General features: G+C 35.6%; 1 protein-coding gene across 1 annotated transcript in view; it reads left to right on the top strand.

Moving 5' to 3' along the window:
* The window catches only part of PTPN3 (protein tyrosine phosphatase, non-receptor type 3), a 34,016-nt gene extending 20,506 nt beyond the window's left edge, over positions 1–13,510 (top strand). Inside the window, exons 11-14 of the mRNA XM_009870034.1 lie at positions 575–703; positions 8,590–8,735; positions 9,392–9,527; positions 13,102–13,510. Of these exons, the coding sequence (XP_009868336.1) occupies positions 575–703; positions 8,590–8,735; positions 9,392–9,527; positions 13,102–13,179 (489 nt within the window). The 3' untranslated portion in view covers positions 13,180–13,510. The remainder of the gene's footprint in view (positions 1–574; positions 704–8,589; positions 8,736–9,391; positions 9,528–13,101) is intronic.
* Positions 13,511–13,761: the final 251 nt, after the last annotated feature.

The raw sequence follows: 13,761 nt of genomic DNA, 5'->3' as shown, positions 1-13,761 counted from the left end.
CAGCTGTGAGACTGCAGCGTTGAAATAGTGGAGGACAGACTGATTTGCACTATTTTTTTGCATTCCAGCATGATACTGTTTCAAGGTTTAAGAATAACTCAAGCTTGAAGGGACCTGTTGAGATATGTAATCCACTCCTCTCTGCTCAAAGCAGAGGCACCTTTGAATTTTGTGCAGATTGCACAGTGTCATGTCAGTTAAATTTTGAATATTTTCATGAGTTTAGATTCCACAACTTTGTAGGGCACCTCTTTTCTGTGCTTGACCATCCTCATGGAAATTTTGACTTCTAATCAGAATTTCCCTTTTTGCATCTTTTCTTCAGTCACTTCTTGTCCTTTCATTTCAAGAAAAGTGTGGTTCTGTCTTCATTATAAGCTACTGTTGGGTGGTTGAAGTTATAAATTTGCGCCCTTTGCTTTTCTTCTTAAGATCGGAAAAATCCATTTGTTTCTCCTCCTACATTTTACCTTGTGTCACAAACCAGAATAGATTTTATACTGCTCACTGAATTCCTTGAACCCAGAGCACAGGATGGGAAAAAGTCTCGATGCATGCTTAATTTTCTTTACAGACCAAGTGTCATCAATACTGGCCTGATCCGCCAGATGTAATGGAATATGGCAGCTTTCGTGTCAAATGCAACTCTGAAGATTGTACAGTTGCTTACGTTGTTAGAGAAATGGTGATTACAAACGTTGAGGTAAGTGCCTGTTATCTTTAATTAACCCCAGGCAAGCTGAATGAAAACATGTATGGACAGGTAAATATAGACCATGTGTCTTAGTGTGTATGTCTGTGAATATACATGTGCCTGTGTGTGTGTATATATATATATATATACACATTTTCACAAAAAGAATAAATATAATATTATATGAATTGACATAGCATGATTCTTTCTATAGAGCTTCTTCAAAAACATACTTTTGACGTTCTATAATACATTAATATATTATGCTGTATGAGTACTCTAATAAGCTCCATAAAGATTTTTACTGCTTTTCTGTAAACAGTTTTGCAGTCACTGACTCTTCACAAGTATTTTGATTTTCAATGAGAGATTTTTTTCCTGAGTAACTGCTCTTTCAAGGATGAAATATGGATCACTAGGTTAATGGCACAAGCAGCAAGAATAGCTAACAAAGAAGTGAATTGTAATAATGTTTTGAGAGAAGATGCAGAATCTCACCACTTACTTTTCACTTTGTTTAGTCAGATTTTTAAAAAGAAAACAAATTCTTATATATCTCAATTTGAAATATGCTAACTTTATGTAAGGTACGTATATTCTGTAGCTGTAAAAATTTATGCTAATGGGAGGTTTATAAAGGAAAAAAATGTTAAGTACCTGAAATACTTCTTGCTTATCAGCTTATGTTGTGAAATCTGTGAATATAGGGGATGAAGTTTGGCTTTTGTTTGTAAATTGTCCTACGTTTCTTACACACTTCCTTCTTCATATCTTTTCCAAAATTCTATGGTCACAAGTGTTTTCTGAAAAGCTGAAGAGTTTGTGCTGTTGTTAAGATACATGTGTAAGAAATCACTCTGTACTGATCAAATGCTAATTTATAATTCTATTAGTAGTAATCTTTTAAACTTCTGCATGGTTAAGTAGAGTTTACTGTTACTGAAATTGCTAGTAATAAGAAAAAGGAAATATCTGTTTTAAAATGTAATATTTAACTGATGTTCTTACAGAAATAGGACCAACCCTTTAGCCTCATAATATTGTAACTGAATCTATCATTTGACAGTGCATCCAAATTTGTTTTTACGTGATTAAGATTTCTTTTGCAGTCATAAACATGTGACATGCCAGTACCTAAGTCTTTCAGTTAAGATGGTTTACAATGTTTCAGTCTCCAGCTATGAGAAACCACTCAGGGAGCAGCAAGATTTTGCATTCTGTTTTGCAGCCTATTAATCTATAATTGAGAAAACTGAATGTCAACACAAAAGAAATTAAACTCGTTAAAGCAGTAATGCACAACATATATGGAGACAAACTTTTAGTCCCTGTCACTCAAATTAGTTGATTGCCAATTAACTTTGGTTAGCTAATATTTCAAGTAAATATTAGTTCCCTCTTTTCAAATACTTGTTTTTCTTGAAACTGGTACATAATTTTGAGTAAATTCACCAGTGATTGTATTCAGTATGTGTTAAAGACATATCACATTCAGCATGTGATAAAGACAAGATCCTAACAAGAATGGGGCAGTAAATTTTGTTTCTAAATACAAGTTAATTCTTTTTCACCTAAAGGTTGTGTGAGAATATATCATGCCTTTGTAGACATATTAACAGATGTGAAAGTCACAGGGAGGGAGGGATCTTCGGCTGTGTAAGTGGTGTCACCATAGCTCTCAGCTGAAAGCACCATTTCTGATGCACGTGCTTGCATAGATTTCATCTACGTTAGACAAAAGCACACGAAAGCTAGTCCTAGGTGGATGTGTGTTTGTTGCAGTGAGGGCAGGGCTGTTTTGAGTGGGACTTTTATATTGATTGTTTTGTGGTGCTTTTTTTTTTTTTTTACTAAAGGCAAGTTTATTTGTGTGCTTAAATAAAGTGACTACTCTCAGAAGAACATTGAGTTGTCCATACAGTAAAAATATGACTCCAATAATTAATATCTCTGTGTGCACTTGGTGTTTCAGATGGAGATAAAAACCTTTGTATCTTGTTAAAACATAGCAAAATAACTCTGAAACACTGAAGTATCTCCTGGTTTTACATATAATTTGAGCTGCTTTCTTAAAGCTGACCAAATCTATTCTTCTGGAGGCATCTTGTGTTTGGGTAGACTTTGCAAGGCTTTATATATACTGTCTCTCATAGGTATTGCAGCTGTGCTCTTTGAAGCATACAAAAAAAGTCATCTGAATTCAAACTAGGATTTTATTATTCCCTGTACTAATGTGAGCATCATTGGACTGGTCTTTTTGAAGACAAGTAGCTTTTAATAGTGAGGTGAATACAGCTTCCAAACTCATAAGAGACTTGATTTCTGTCGGAAAGGCATATTTGCAGAAAAAGTTTCCTGTGAATTAAGTTGCACAGATTTCAAATATGCCTTAAGGGGAAAATAACTCAAAAGAGAAGTTTATTAAATGATGCCCTTGGCCTTTTGTTAATATATGTTCAGAAGACTTGAGGAACAAGAAACTTTTCAGGATTTTTCTGATGCAGTTTAACCCAGTGCTTCTTTACCTGTAATTGAAGATCAGCAAATGTGTGAAACACCTGTAACCTTTCTAAGCCTCATTAAATGAAATGAGGATTAATTCCCTGTCTTTTCTTTTCAAGAAAAGATACTTCTTTTCTTTCCTTAAAGATAACTGCCTTACAACATGTTGCCCATTAAATCTCACCAATTTGATCCAGTTACGTTTTGGAAAAAAAAAAAAAAAACCAACACATTTGGGGGATTTCCCTTGTTTAAACAAGCATTTTTCTTGATTTCATTTAAGTGTGACTAGAATCCAGCCATGGAACTTAGCAAGGCAAGATTTTTGCTGAAGAATATTACTCACATTGAAGAACTGTAATTTTGCAAGGTGGTTGGGTTTTTTTCATTATTCTACCACATTTTATGTTAGTTTTTGCTGCACTTTCATTGTTTCCAAAGTGCCCTGTCATTCTCCCACCTGATTAGTTTAATTAAAATAAATCATTCAAACTAAAAGAAAAAAAGTTCAGGATGTCTAAAAATGAATTGAATTTCATCCTTTGAAGACAAGTTATACCATTGCTATAATGAGTGAGGAGTGAGCAGCAGGAGAGCACTTACACCTTATAAGCAACCCAGGTGAAGGTAATTAAGACAATTCCTTATGTCGTACTGTGGACTGTTGAGCAGACAATGCATTGCAAATAATGGGATTTGAAGAGATAAACTTCTTTTTAATTTAAAAGCTATCACTTTCCATGGACATCACAGTGATGGACGGGATGATTTGAAGAAAAAGAAAAGAAGTTGATGCAGCAGTTCAAACAAATTGAAGATTAAGCATAAATTAATTTTGCTAAGGAAGGATATTGCTGGTTAAGAATGATGAGCATGTGGACCTTCTAGTGACGATGTTAAATAGATATAAGATGAAAGAAAGGCAAATGTAAATGAGTCTACTGCTGGCACGTTCTCCTATAAATAGCTGAAAATAGAATCTCTGTAGATTTTACACATCTTACTTATTTGGGCTTAGGCTTTCCATGCCATTTGTTTCCTTGCTAGGCATGTCGTACAACAGCTTGTAGGGGGAAATACTGAGTTTAAGTTAATGTTGAAGTTTCTCAGACTGGTTCACTGAAACTTTTGCTTCTGCACTGCGCGTTCAGTTAGACCTTGTATTTGCTCTTCTCACAGAAATTTACATAAATTTGACCATGTCATAAATGTCTTGAACAAACCTGTCGCTCTGCAGAGGTATTTTAAAGGCTTCTCTGAAATATGTCTGCACTGAACCTGTTCTATTCTGTCAAATACCCGTGGCAGAAAAAAGAGAGTTGGTTTTGAACAGTAAAGAGCTGAAGAACAAAAGATCAAAAGTGTTATGGCAAGGGTGCACAGAAGCATAATTAGGTGGGAACAAAAGTTCCAAAAAAAGCCAAATGCTACTGCCAAAGTATATACTCTTCAAAAACTAGGCTTTTTAACTCTGATCAGTGAGTTTCAGCTTTCAAGGTATATTTGTGAAGCTCACTAATAAAGAGTGCACCTTTTCCTGTTTAGAAGATAATAAGTCTATTTCAAGCTTAATATAGTTCCATGTGGTGAAATTTCTATTCTTTTATTTTTTTATTGAAGTTTATATTATAACCTAGACCAAAAAAGACATTAAATGAAAAGGTGAAATGCAAAATTAATTGCTTGGATTTTAAGAACAGTCAAAATTCAAGTTGGCCTTTCAATCCTAAATTTCCTTCTTTCTATACCACAATTATCATTCTAAGTTGTATGTTGTTTTTCTGAAGAACACGTGATTCTTTTATAAACCAGGGAGAGTCATTTTAGGCAAATGAAACAAGGAAGCCTGCCTTTTGGTGTAATTATAATAAGCAAGGCTGCAAACTGCAGAACGAGGAAGAATGGATAATTTTGTGCTAAAGGTCTTGACAATGAGATTGTTTTGCAAGTGCTGCAGCAGCCATTTGAAGCATTACCTCTGTCAGCCCTGTACTTTGTCAGGAGTTGCAATCCCAATGGCAGGCTTATTAGAAAAGATTTGGGATTTTGAGCAAAATCTAGGATATTGGCTTAACCACCTTAAATTTACTTTTGCAATAAGAGAATTTGCACAGGAGGGGTAGGTGCAAATACAGCTGTTTTCTTGGCTGACACTTTTGCTGCAGCAACAGTAACCATTATCAGAAGGAAAATAACAAATACCATGGGATAGATATGATGTCTTAGACTTCTGTAGCTACGTGCCAAGTAAATGTGGGTCAATGCTGTGAAGCAGCTAAATGTTTGCTGATAAATGGTAAACTGGGCAAATTACATAATTCACAAGTGTCACTGGACTCATTAAGTTGTTTGGACTCTTTTTTTTTTTTAATCAACCATTTTTAAGATGATTTGTGGAAATACCAAAAACATAAATTCCATTGACATCACTCTATGTGAGTGCAGAAAGCATGAAATATTTTTTGGTACAAGGTGCCTAATGTCAAGATAGGCAAAGACAGCAGTCAGGCCATGAGCAATGCTTGCTGTCTCACTTTCTGTAAGTGTAAACTTTCAAAACAGAACTGATAAAACCAGTTTTTATAAAGTCTACATTTATTGTTTATTAGATTGCTACAATAATAACTGTCACTGAAAACCTCAGTGCAGGAAAGTAAATTTTTGGAAAGAAATTAGGCTGGCTTGCAGAGAATAATGGTTTGGACAGCAACTTGAGTTGAAGCTACCTCTTATTTTCCATTACTAGGTTTACACAAAGAAGCAGAGTCTGGCAGAAATATTGTGTTTATAAATAAGTATTGTTAATAGGACATGTACAGTGGGGCTAATTATAGGAGCAGTTACTATAATATTAGCACTTTTTTAATGTATAAATGCTAGATTTTTTAGAAACCATGATGGTCTTTTAATACAAGTCATTTCCATGTGCGGTGATATTTGGCTGAAGCTTTTTGAATTTAAAAGCTGATTTTTGTTATGAATGTAAAGAGTTGAAGATTTTATATTAAAAAAAGAGGAAAAAGCAAACAAAAACCCCAACACTGAAAGTAGTTTTAAAAAAAAATTAAAATCTGAATTTCATCAGAGCACTGGTCTGGTATCTTCTGTTTGAGATGTAACAATATTAGAATTAGAAAACCTAGTTCTGACATATATGAATATAATTACTGTTTACAGTAACTTTAAATTACTAATAAAAAATGTATTTTAAAATACTTGTGCATTTGAAAAGCAAGTGATGTAATGGTCAAATTTTAACAATTTGAATCGTCTTGGAAGTCCTTGACCAAAGAATCAAAACTGATGATATCAAAACAGAAATGACTAGAAGACTATATTGAAGGTTGAGGCATACCTGGAATAACTAGCAAACAGCAGTGTTGGTCTCTGTGGATGAATGGGGCACATTACAGAAAATTAAGATAATCACACCAAAAGAAGCAGCTCTAAGGATGCTCTTACAGCTTATTCTTACTCCAAATAAGTCTTATGTAACATGCTTGTTGTACTTAATGTCTATGAACTACTTGAAAAAAAAAAAATCCACTTGCTGTATTTGAGCTTGAAAATTAACTCTTTCCTCTTCTCTGAGCTTGTGAAATGGCTTTTGATGCTACTGATCACTGTCAGTGGTTCTTGGTTGTGCCACTGGCATTTATCCATGAGGTGTGACTTGAAGTTCTTGACATACATGGAAAGTGACTGGATACTCCCTCTTGCATAATTTTAGAATGAATCAGTCTTTGTTTCACCCGAATACTATAATTCAAATGTCTCTGATTTAAGAGAATCACCTCAAACTGTTACATGTAATTGCTGCATTACTTCATTTCCCTTTTGAAGAGGTTCTGATTAAGCATGGGCAGATTTCAGATAGAGGACCTATTAATGATGTTTCCGTTGCATGATTTTATATTTTCTCAATCTGTGGAAAAATTTAAAGCGTAATCATTTGGTCAAGCTCAACTACATAATGACAGCAAAACTGAGCAGGAAAAGGCCATGTTTTTTTCTTGCGGAGATCCTGGTCATTATGGGGTCTTTTGATGACCTGGATGATACATCCCCATGTAATTTGTGTAATTTGTGTCCCTGGAGGCAATTGTAAATTTCTGCAGTTACTTTTAGTGGATTAACAGCATTTCTGAGGATTCTACTTGGTACACAGGCTGTAGTTAGTGTCTTCTGTATCTTACTAGCCTCCTCCCCTGGGAGTCGAACCACTTCCTCAAGCAGAAGAGAAATCGAGCAATTAGAAGACATTTAAAATGGGTCATATATTTCAGCAGTTGTGCATTTAGCAGAGAAGGACATAAACCTCTTAATGACATGAAAACGTTCTTGCATGGACCACTAGGGAGAGGCCAAGTTTTATAGACTAATACAGTGATAAAGGAGAGTTTTATTTCAGTAGGGTGTCAAATGTTAAGTCTAGGAATGGATAATGATGAAACGCTGCTTACAGTTTAAGTGTTGCTAAATGTGTGGAAAAAATAAAGGAACACGAAGACTTGTCTCAGTTTGAAAAGTGTAAGATCCTCGTTGTGGGATGCAGCAGAGCTCAGAAGTGTCTTAGGTTTTTTTCCTTCCCACCCTAATTGTTGGTTACACCTGTAGCACGGCACTTGAGCCCCAGTCTGAATGCAAAGATGATTGAGTGATTTCATAACCAAAACTAAGAAAAAGCTAAAGTGAAAGAGCTTCTGTAAAACTATTTTTTTTAGATAAAATTGAGTGAGAAAAGAGCTATTCATACAACAGAATCTTTTAACTAATTGTATTGCCTCCACACAGAACAGTATCCTATGTGTCATTCATATATACACAATGAACATGTATGAATGAACAATATGCATATGGTTTTCTAATAGAAACCAGATTTAGTAAATGTGGCAGGCACCTTTAATAACATAAACTGAATCTGTAAGCACACACGGGCAGACATATTTAGAATAGATTGTGTAGCCTCAAGACCCTGTTATTTTGATATTGTTCTCAATAGTTCTTCTGCTGTTCTCAGCTGTTTCTTCCAACTTGTTCTAAACTATTATATTGTAGTATTATGCATAAGTCTTGTAGCATTTTGTCTCAGGTGAATCATTGATGCCAACGTATAACAGGTCAATAGTCAATAAATTAAAAAAAAAGTAAAATCTGCTTGGATCACTGAAGTTAAACTCTGTATCTCATTTATTTAGATAATGTTATGCCTTTTGCATGCTTTCTAAGAACTATGTGTTCATACTTTTGTCTCAATTTTAAAATGCCAAACATTTTCTACATCATATGCATCTTATAGCATCTGCAGATATGCCTATTGTGAAAAGTATGATTTGTACCTAGTAAACAGGAGTCACAACATTGAATGCTTTGTAAACCTTACTATATTTCAGACAGAACAACAACACACCATCACCCATCTCCAGTACGTTGCTTGGCCTGATCATGGTGTTCCTGACGACTCCATGGACTTCTTGGAGTTTGTGACCTGCATGAGGCCAAAGAGAATAGAGAATGAGCCGGTTCTTGTTCACTGCAGGTACATGGGTTTTAAAATTCTGATCAGAAATTTGTTTCAGCCTTGGAAATAAGCATTTGATTTGAAAAGTTTGTCTGCCAGACAAAAGATTGCTTGAATGAGATGAAAATGTTAAACTGTGCAATACCAGTGTTCACTGCTGAGACAGAAGCACTGGTGTTGTATCTAAAGGAGGAGTTTCTTTTCTCTCCATTTCTCCTGCAACCTTTTGTGAAACAGCTTAGTCATGTAATTATCACAAAGCTGGTAATCTGCGATGTAAGTTTTTCTCCTTTTTTATCCTATACCGCTGTTGTAACCTCATTTTGAACAGCAGTGCAAAGGATTGGGGTTTTTTTCCTGCTCTTCAAGTCCCTGTCAAAAAGCAATAAAATACTAAACTAGTACATTTAGATTTGTAAGCAGTTATAATTGTTAAAAATCCGTTTACTCTGAGGTTTTAGCTTTACCAAAAAAAATAAAAATCTTTTTAATAATTGGCAGAAAATATTACTGAAGTTGCTTTAGAGATAAGCTTCACAGTCTGTTCTGATTTTACTACAGTCTTCCTGTGATTTCTAAGGCTATTTAGCCATCCTAGTATTATGACTGTGATAAGAATCTAGTGCAGTGCAAAACCCTAATTTTACAGACTATTTTTCTGTTGCATTTCACAGTGCTGGAATTGGTCGCACTGGTGTATTGGTCACTATGGAAACAGCCATGTGCTTAATTGAAAGAAACCAACCTGTTTATCCGTTGGATATTGTACGGAAAATGCGAGACCAGCGAGCTATGATGGTGCAAACATCAGTAAGTCGTGGAGAGGAAGATTCGTTTTCTGTATATATAGTGCGCTTGGCCCTTTGTTTTAAAACAGATCCAAAATTTTTTGTTAAGTGGTGTAATTGTATGACTCTTCAGTTGCTGTTATTTTTCACGCTTCCTAGATTTAGCATAACATAGCGTGGTAGCGCAGGCTGCTTTGCTTGTGAGGTGTGTAATTAACATTCTTGGTAAGTATTTCTTACCTTGCCGTTAAAAGGTAATTGATTTCTATACATTGCAAGTAGTTAGAATGGACAAAGTCAGACTTGCACAAATCATTTGTTTATGCTGTTTTGTCTAAATTCTCTGCAAGAAGCTAAAATAGTATTTTGGTTTTCATTCCAGCACGGAGCCTTATAGGAAGTTGTTAAACTGAACATAAAATTAAATGTTTTGTGGTATATTTTGAAGAGAGGAAGTGGCTTTTCAAGATGACAATTTAGGAGTAGAAATTCAATAGGAATAATATATGTATTTTTTAAATTGAGCCACTATTCCAATTTGGAAAAGTTGGATAGTATCAGTGACCAAAATACGAAAGTAGAAGGTGATTTTAAGGTGTTCAAAGACAATTTGAGATCATGATGGCAATTCTGTGTCAGCTTTAGAAATTAACTTATGGATGTTAGAAACCTAGGATGAGTGGTGGGAGGCTCTACTTTCTTGAATAGAAGTTGAATGACAGAATATCAAGTGTGGGATTATCTTGGAGAGCTAAACGCCCTGTGACAATTGAAAGTAAAGGAGTTCAGACCCACAAAGTTAACAGTTAAATTGGGCATTTTTTTCCTCATCTTCCAAAGAAAATGCCTTTATTTCCACCTGATCAAAGGAATAGAGAAGGTAACTTGAGATGACAAATTGCAGTCATTAACAGGTTAATGATTGCAGGAGCTACCATAATCCTTCACTAGATGGGTGGAAAAGTCTTGTGTTATCAAAGAATAGCAGGAATTTCAGTTGCTTGTGTAACATTAGAGTGCTCTGTGAGCAGAGATTGTTCTTGCATGCTGCTGGGACTCATTCACTGCAGTATGAGTGCGCTCTGGAAGTGCATCAGGACTGTATCGTTGAGGAGGGAGTTCACTAAATAGTCCTCTGCGTGTTCCTTGTGGAAGTTGAGTTTATGACAGCATGTCATGAGATGAGAAGCATTAATCTCAAGTTTAAGGAAGCTGAACGTTGACTTCTGTAGTTGTACCTGTTATACTCCTCAGTTTCTAAAAAGAACTGAGCAGGTTCAGGCTTTAACTTTCTGGAGGTGGTCACCTTTTTGAGAGTCAGACATGAGAACTTAAAGTAAACTTCAGCTTGCCAGAATGGCAAGTCTGTCCTGTTACAACGAGGATCAGAAGGAATTGTCCTTGCACTCTAGTTTGAAGTAACAGAACAATCAGCCCCATCCAGAGAGGGATGATCTGTAGCAACAATACTATGAAACTAAATTCACTTCTCATTTCTGAAGTATGCAGATACTGTTGTGAAAAGCCAATGAGCAGAATTGGCACGTTGTGCTGCACACGAGACACAGAAGCGCACACTCAACTGTGAGAAAACAGAATACCGAAGAGCTGCATGTTAACATTTTGATTTATCCTGGGTGTTCTGTTGCATTCCCGTGCCTGCATTCCAGCTAGCCCCACTGCTATATTTAATATTCCACTTAAGGCTTCTGGGAGAAGCCATTAGGAATTGTTCAGCTGTAACAGAGGGATTGTTCAGTTGTGAGAACCTTGCCTGAAGCGTGTTCAGGTGCCCTATGTGGATTGTGTGTGTGCTCCAAATTGAAGATGATACACATAGCCAGATGCATGGTGTGAGTTAAGAGCAGACAGGGCATACTCACTAAGTAAGAATGGACTCATCAGAGCTATTAACTGGTCATTTTAGTGTCTGCTGTTAATCATGTGCAATCTGAAGACTGATGACCTGTAATTTGGTCGTTAGGAACAGCAAAACAGAAATTTCAACCAAATTAATAAAGCTACAGCAAAATTTGTGTAACTGCATGGCCTTTCATTTAAAAACAAAATAAAATTTAAAAAAAAAACAAAATAAAATAAAACCCCCTAACCATTAGTTCCATTTAAGAGAAATTAAAAATACTAAAAAATACAGAAAGCAGTGCTTTAGGACATGCATAATAAAATAGTTATCAGCTGAGTGAGCATGCAGAAGGTAAGAGCGAAGAAAACAAGCGGAGTCTGAGTCAGAAGAAGCAATGCTGAAGTCCTCATTCTTATTTGTTCGGTAACTTCATCCCACAAGTTAACAGAAGTATTCAACAGAGAGCTAAATATCACACTTGGCTTGTTCAGGCAGTAGAAATATGCAAATGACAATAACAATGAAGAGAAAAGTCAAGGTAATTAAGAAATAAAGACAAAAGAACAGAGTGATACCGAAGTGGGAGTAATTGACTGAAGGGTTGAAAGGAAAGGCAGGTAAATCTAGATGCAGAAAATTAATTTCCATCCCCCAGTTTTCCTTAAGTTTTTCTGCACTTAAGAGACAATGTATTGCAGGTTACAGCTAAAGTAACATTCCTAACTACTGTTATTTAAATGCAACCTAAGGTCCTTCACAGTCCAACTGTTATCTTTTAGCTCTGTCCTTTGGGAGATAGCGGGGGAATGTTTCCAGATACTCCTGGAGAGTTGAGAGCTGGTATAACAAGGGCAGCTGGGAGAATATTTCAAAGATGTAAAAAGAGATTTAGAATATGCAAAGCTGTTCTTCTCTGAATATATGACCTGGAGATTTGGAGAAAGGTGATCATCTTGGGGTTTTGACAGTAGTGAAAAGTACTTTTGGCAAAGAGGAGATCTATGCTTTGATCTCTAAGTTCTCTTAAATTTCCATCATCTTGTGCTCTCAGGATTATGTTAGTCATAACAATTTTTTCAGGCTATGTGGATTTTTAGTTCTGCGTTAGTCCTATTGCTAGTGTCTCCTTATATCAGTTTTCAGAAAGATGTTCACAGGCTGATTGCTTGTAACAAACAGGTACGTTGCAGGATCGTGGAAAAAAGTCACAAAAACCAGCTTTTAGCAAGGCAGTTGGACCTGTATATCCTGTATGGTAACTTTAAATGCGTTTTTGGTCACATAATTTAAATGTGCCCAGTTATATGTAAGTGCATGATGGGCATGGTTAGAATACTTGTAATAATCAGGTAGCTACCAAAAAAATAGATGAGATATATAAAGAACATAAATTGCTAGTTAAACTTTGTCAGAAGAATTGTATAAATTTGCGTAGCTTTTACAAATAAATTCTATTCCCTGAAATTTAAGCATATGTTCTTTTAAATTTGGGGATGGTGTTTTCCTTGATGTGAGATTTGTTTAGTGGTTGTCCATCAAGGAAGAGTAAATGTTACCTTTGTTTACTGCGAACGCAACCAGGAGAGCTGGATTTTTACTTTCCATCCTTGTATCTCCTCTCCTATCATTGAGAAAAGAAAGCAGTGGGACTGTTAGTCCAATTCAATACTGCTGTATAATCCAGAGTTTAGCTAATCATCCATAAATGATTTTGTTTTTCTTTCTTACACAGAGTCAATACAAATTTGTTTGTGAAGCTATTCTTCGTGTTTACAAAGAAGGATTGGTTCGACCACTGGATTCCAGTTAGCACAGCAGTGAAGGATGAATTCTTTTTTCCCCTAAAAAGACTGCTCTTTAAGTAAAGTAAGGGCTTGTTTCTGAAAACAACTGGAATGGACTAGAAGCCCATGAAAAGACAGATGAGCACATTTGAACTGTGGCACTTTAAATTTCTCAAGAAGATTGCTGAATCGTGTACAAAGTCATGTAGATAAATGTATGAGACCAATTGTGTGTAATATGCTTTATTCACATAGACAACCATAAACAATCATGGAAACCCTAACACATATCTTTTACTGCCTTAAAACAGCCTTCACTTCAGAAGTTACAAAGGTCCTTGTATTTCCTTTGAAACAGCAAAAACCCCCCACCCTCATAGTATTGAAATGATTCAGCTTAAGAAGGTCTTTAATATCTCTGTATTTTATGAAAGTTCGTTGAAGGTGAGTATTCGTAACTTTCTTATTGGGACACTAAATATTCATGGAAATATGACCTTGACTTCTAAAAGGCTGATGAAGAGCGTTGAAGACTAATACATAAACTAGTGTATGTTGAGCTGGTGAAATTAAGTATTCAGTTACCATAAATCTATTATTAAGTATGC

Source organism: Apaloderma vittatum, unplaced genomic scaffold (assembly GCF_000703405.1).
Source record: "Apaloderma vittatum isolate BGI_N311 unplaced genomic scaffold, ASM70340v1 scaffold16725, whole genome shotgun sequence".
In the NCBI taxonomy this organism is placed as follows: domain Eukaryota; kingdom Metazoa; phylum Chordata; class Aves; order Trogoniformes; family Trogonidae; genus Apaloderma; species Apaloderma vittatum.
This window is presented reverse-complemented; position numbering and strand designations above follow the sequence as displayed.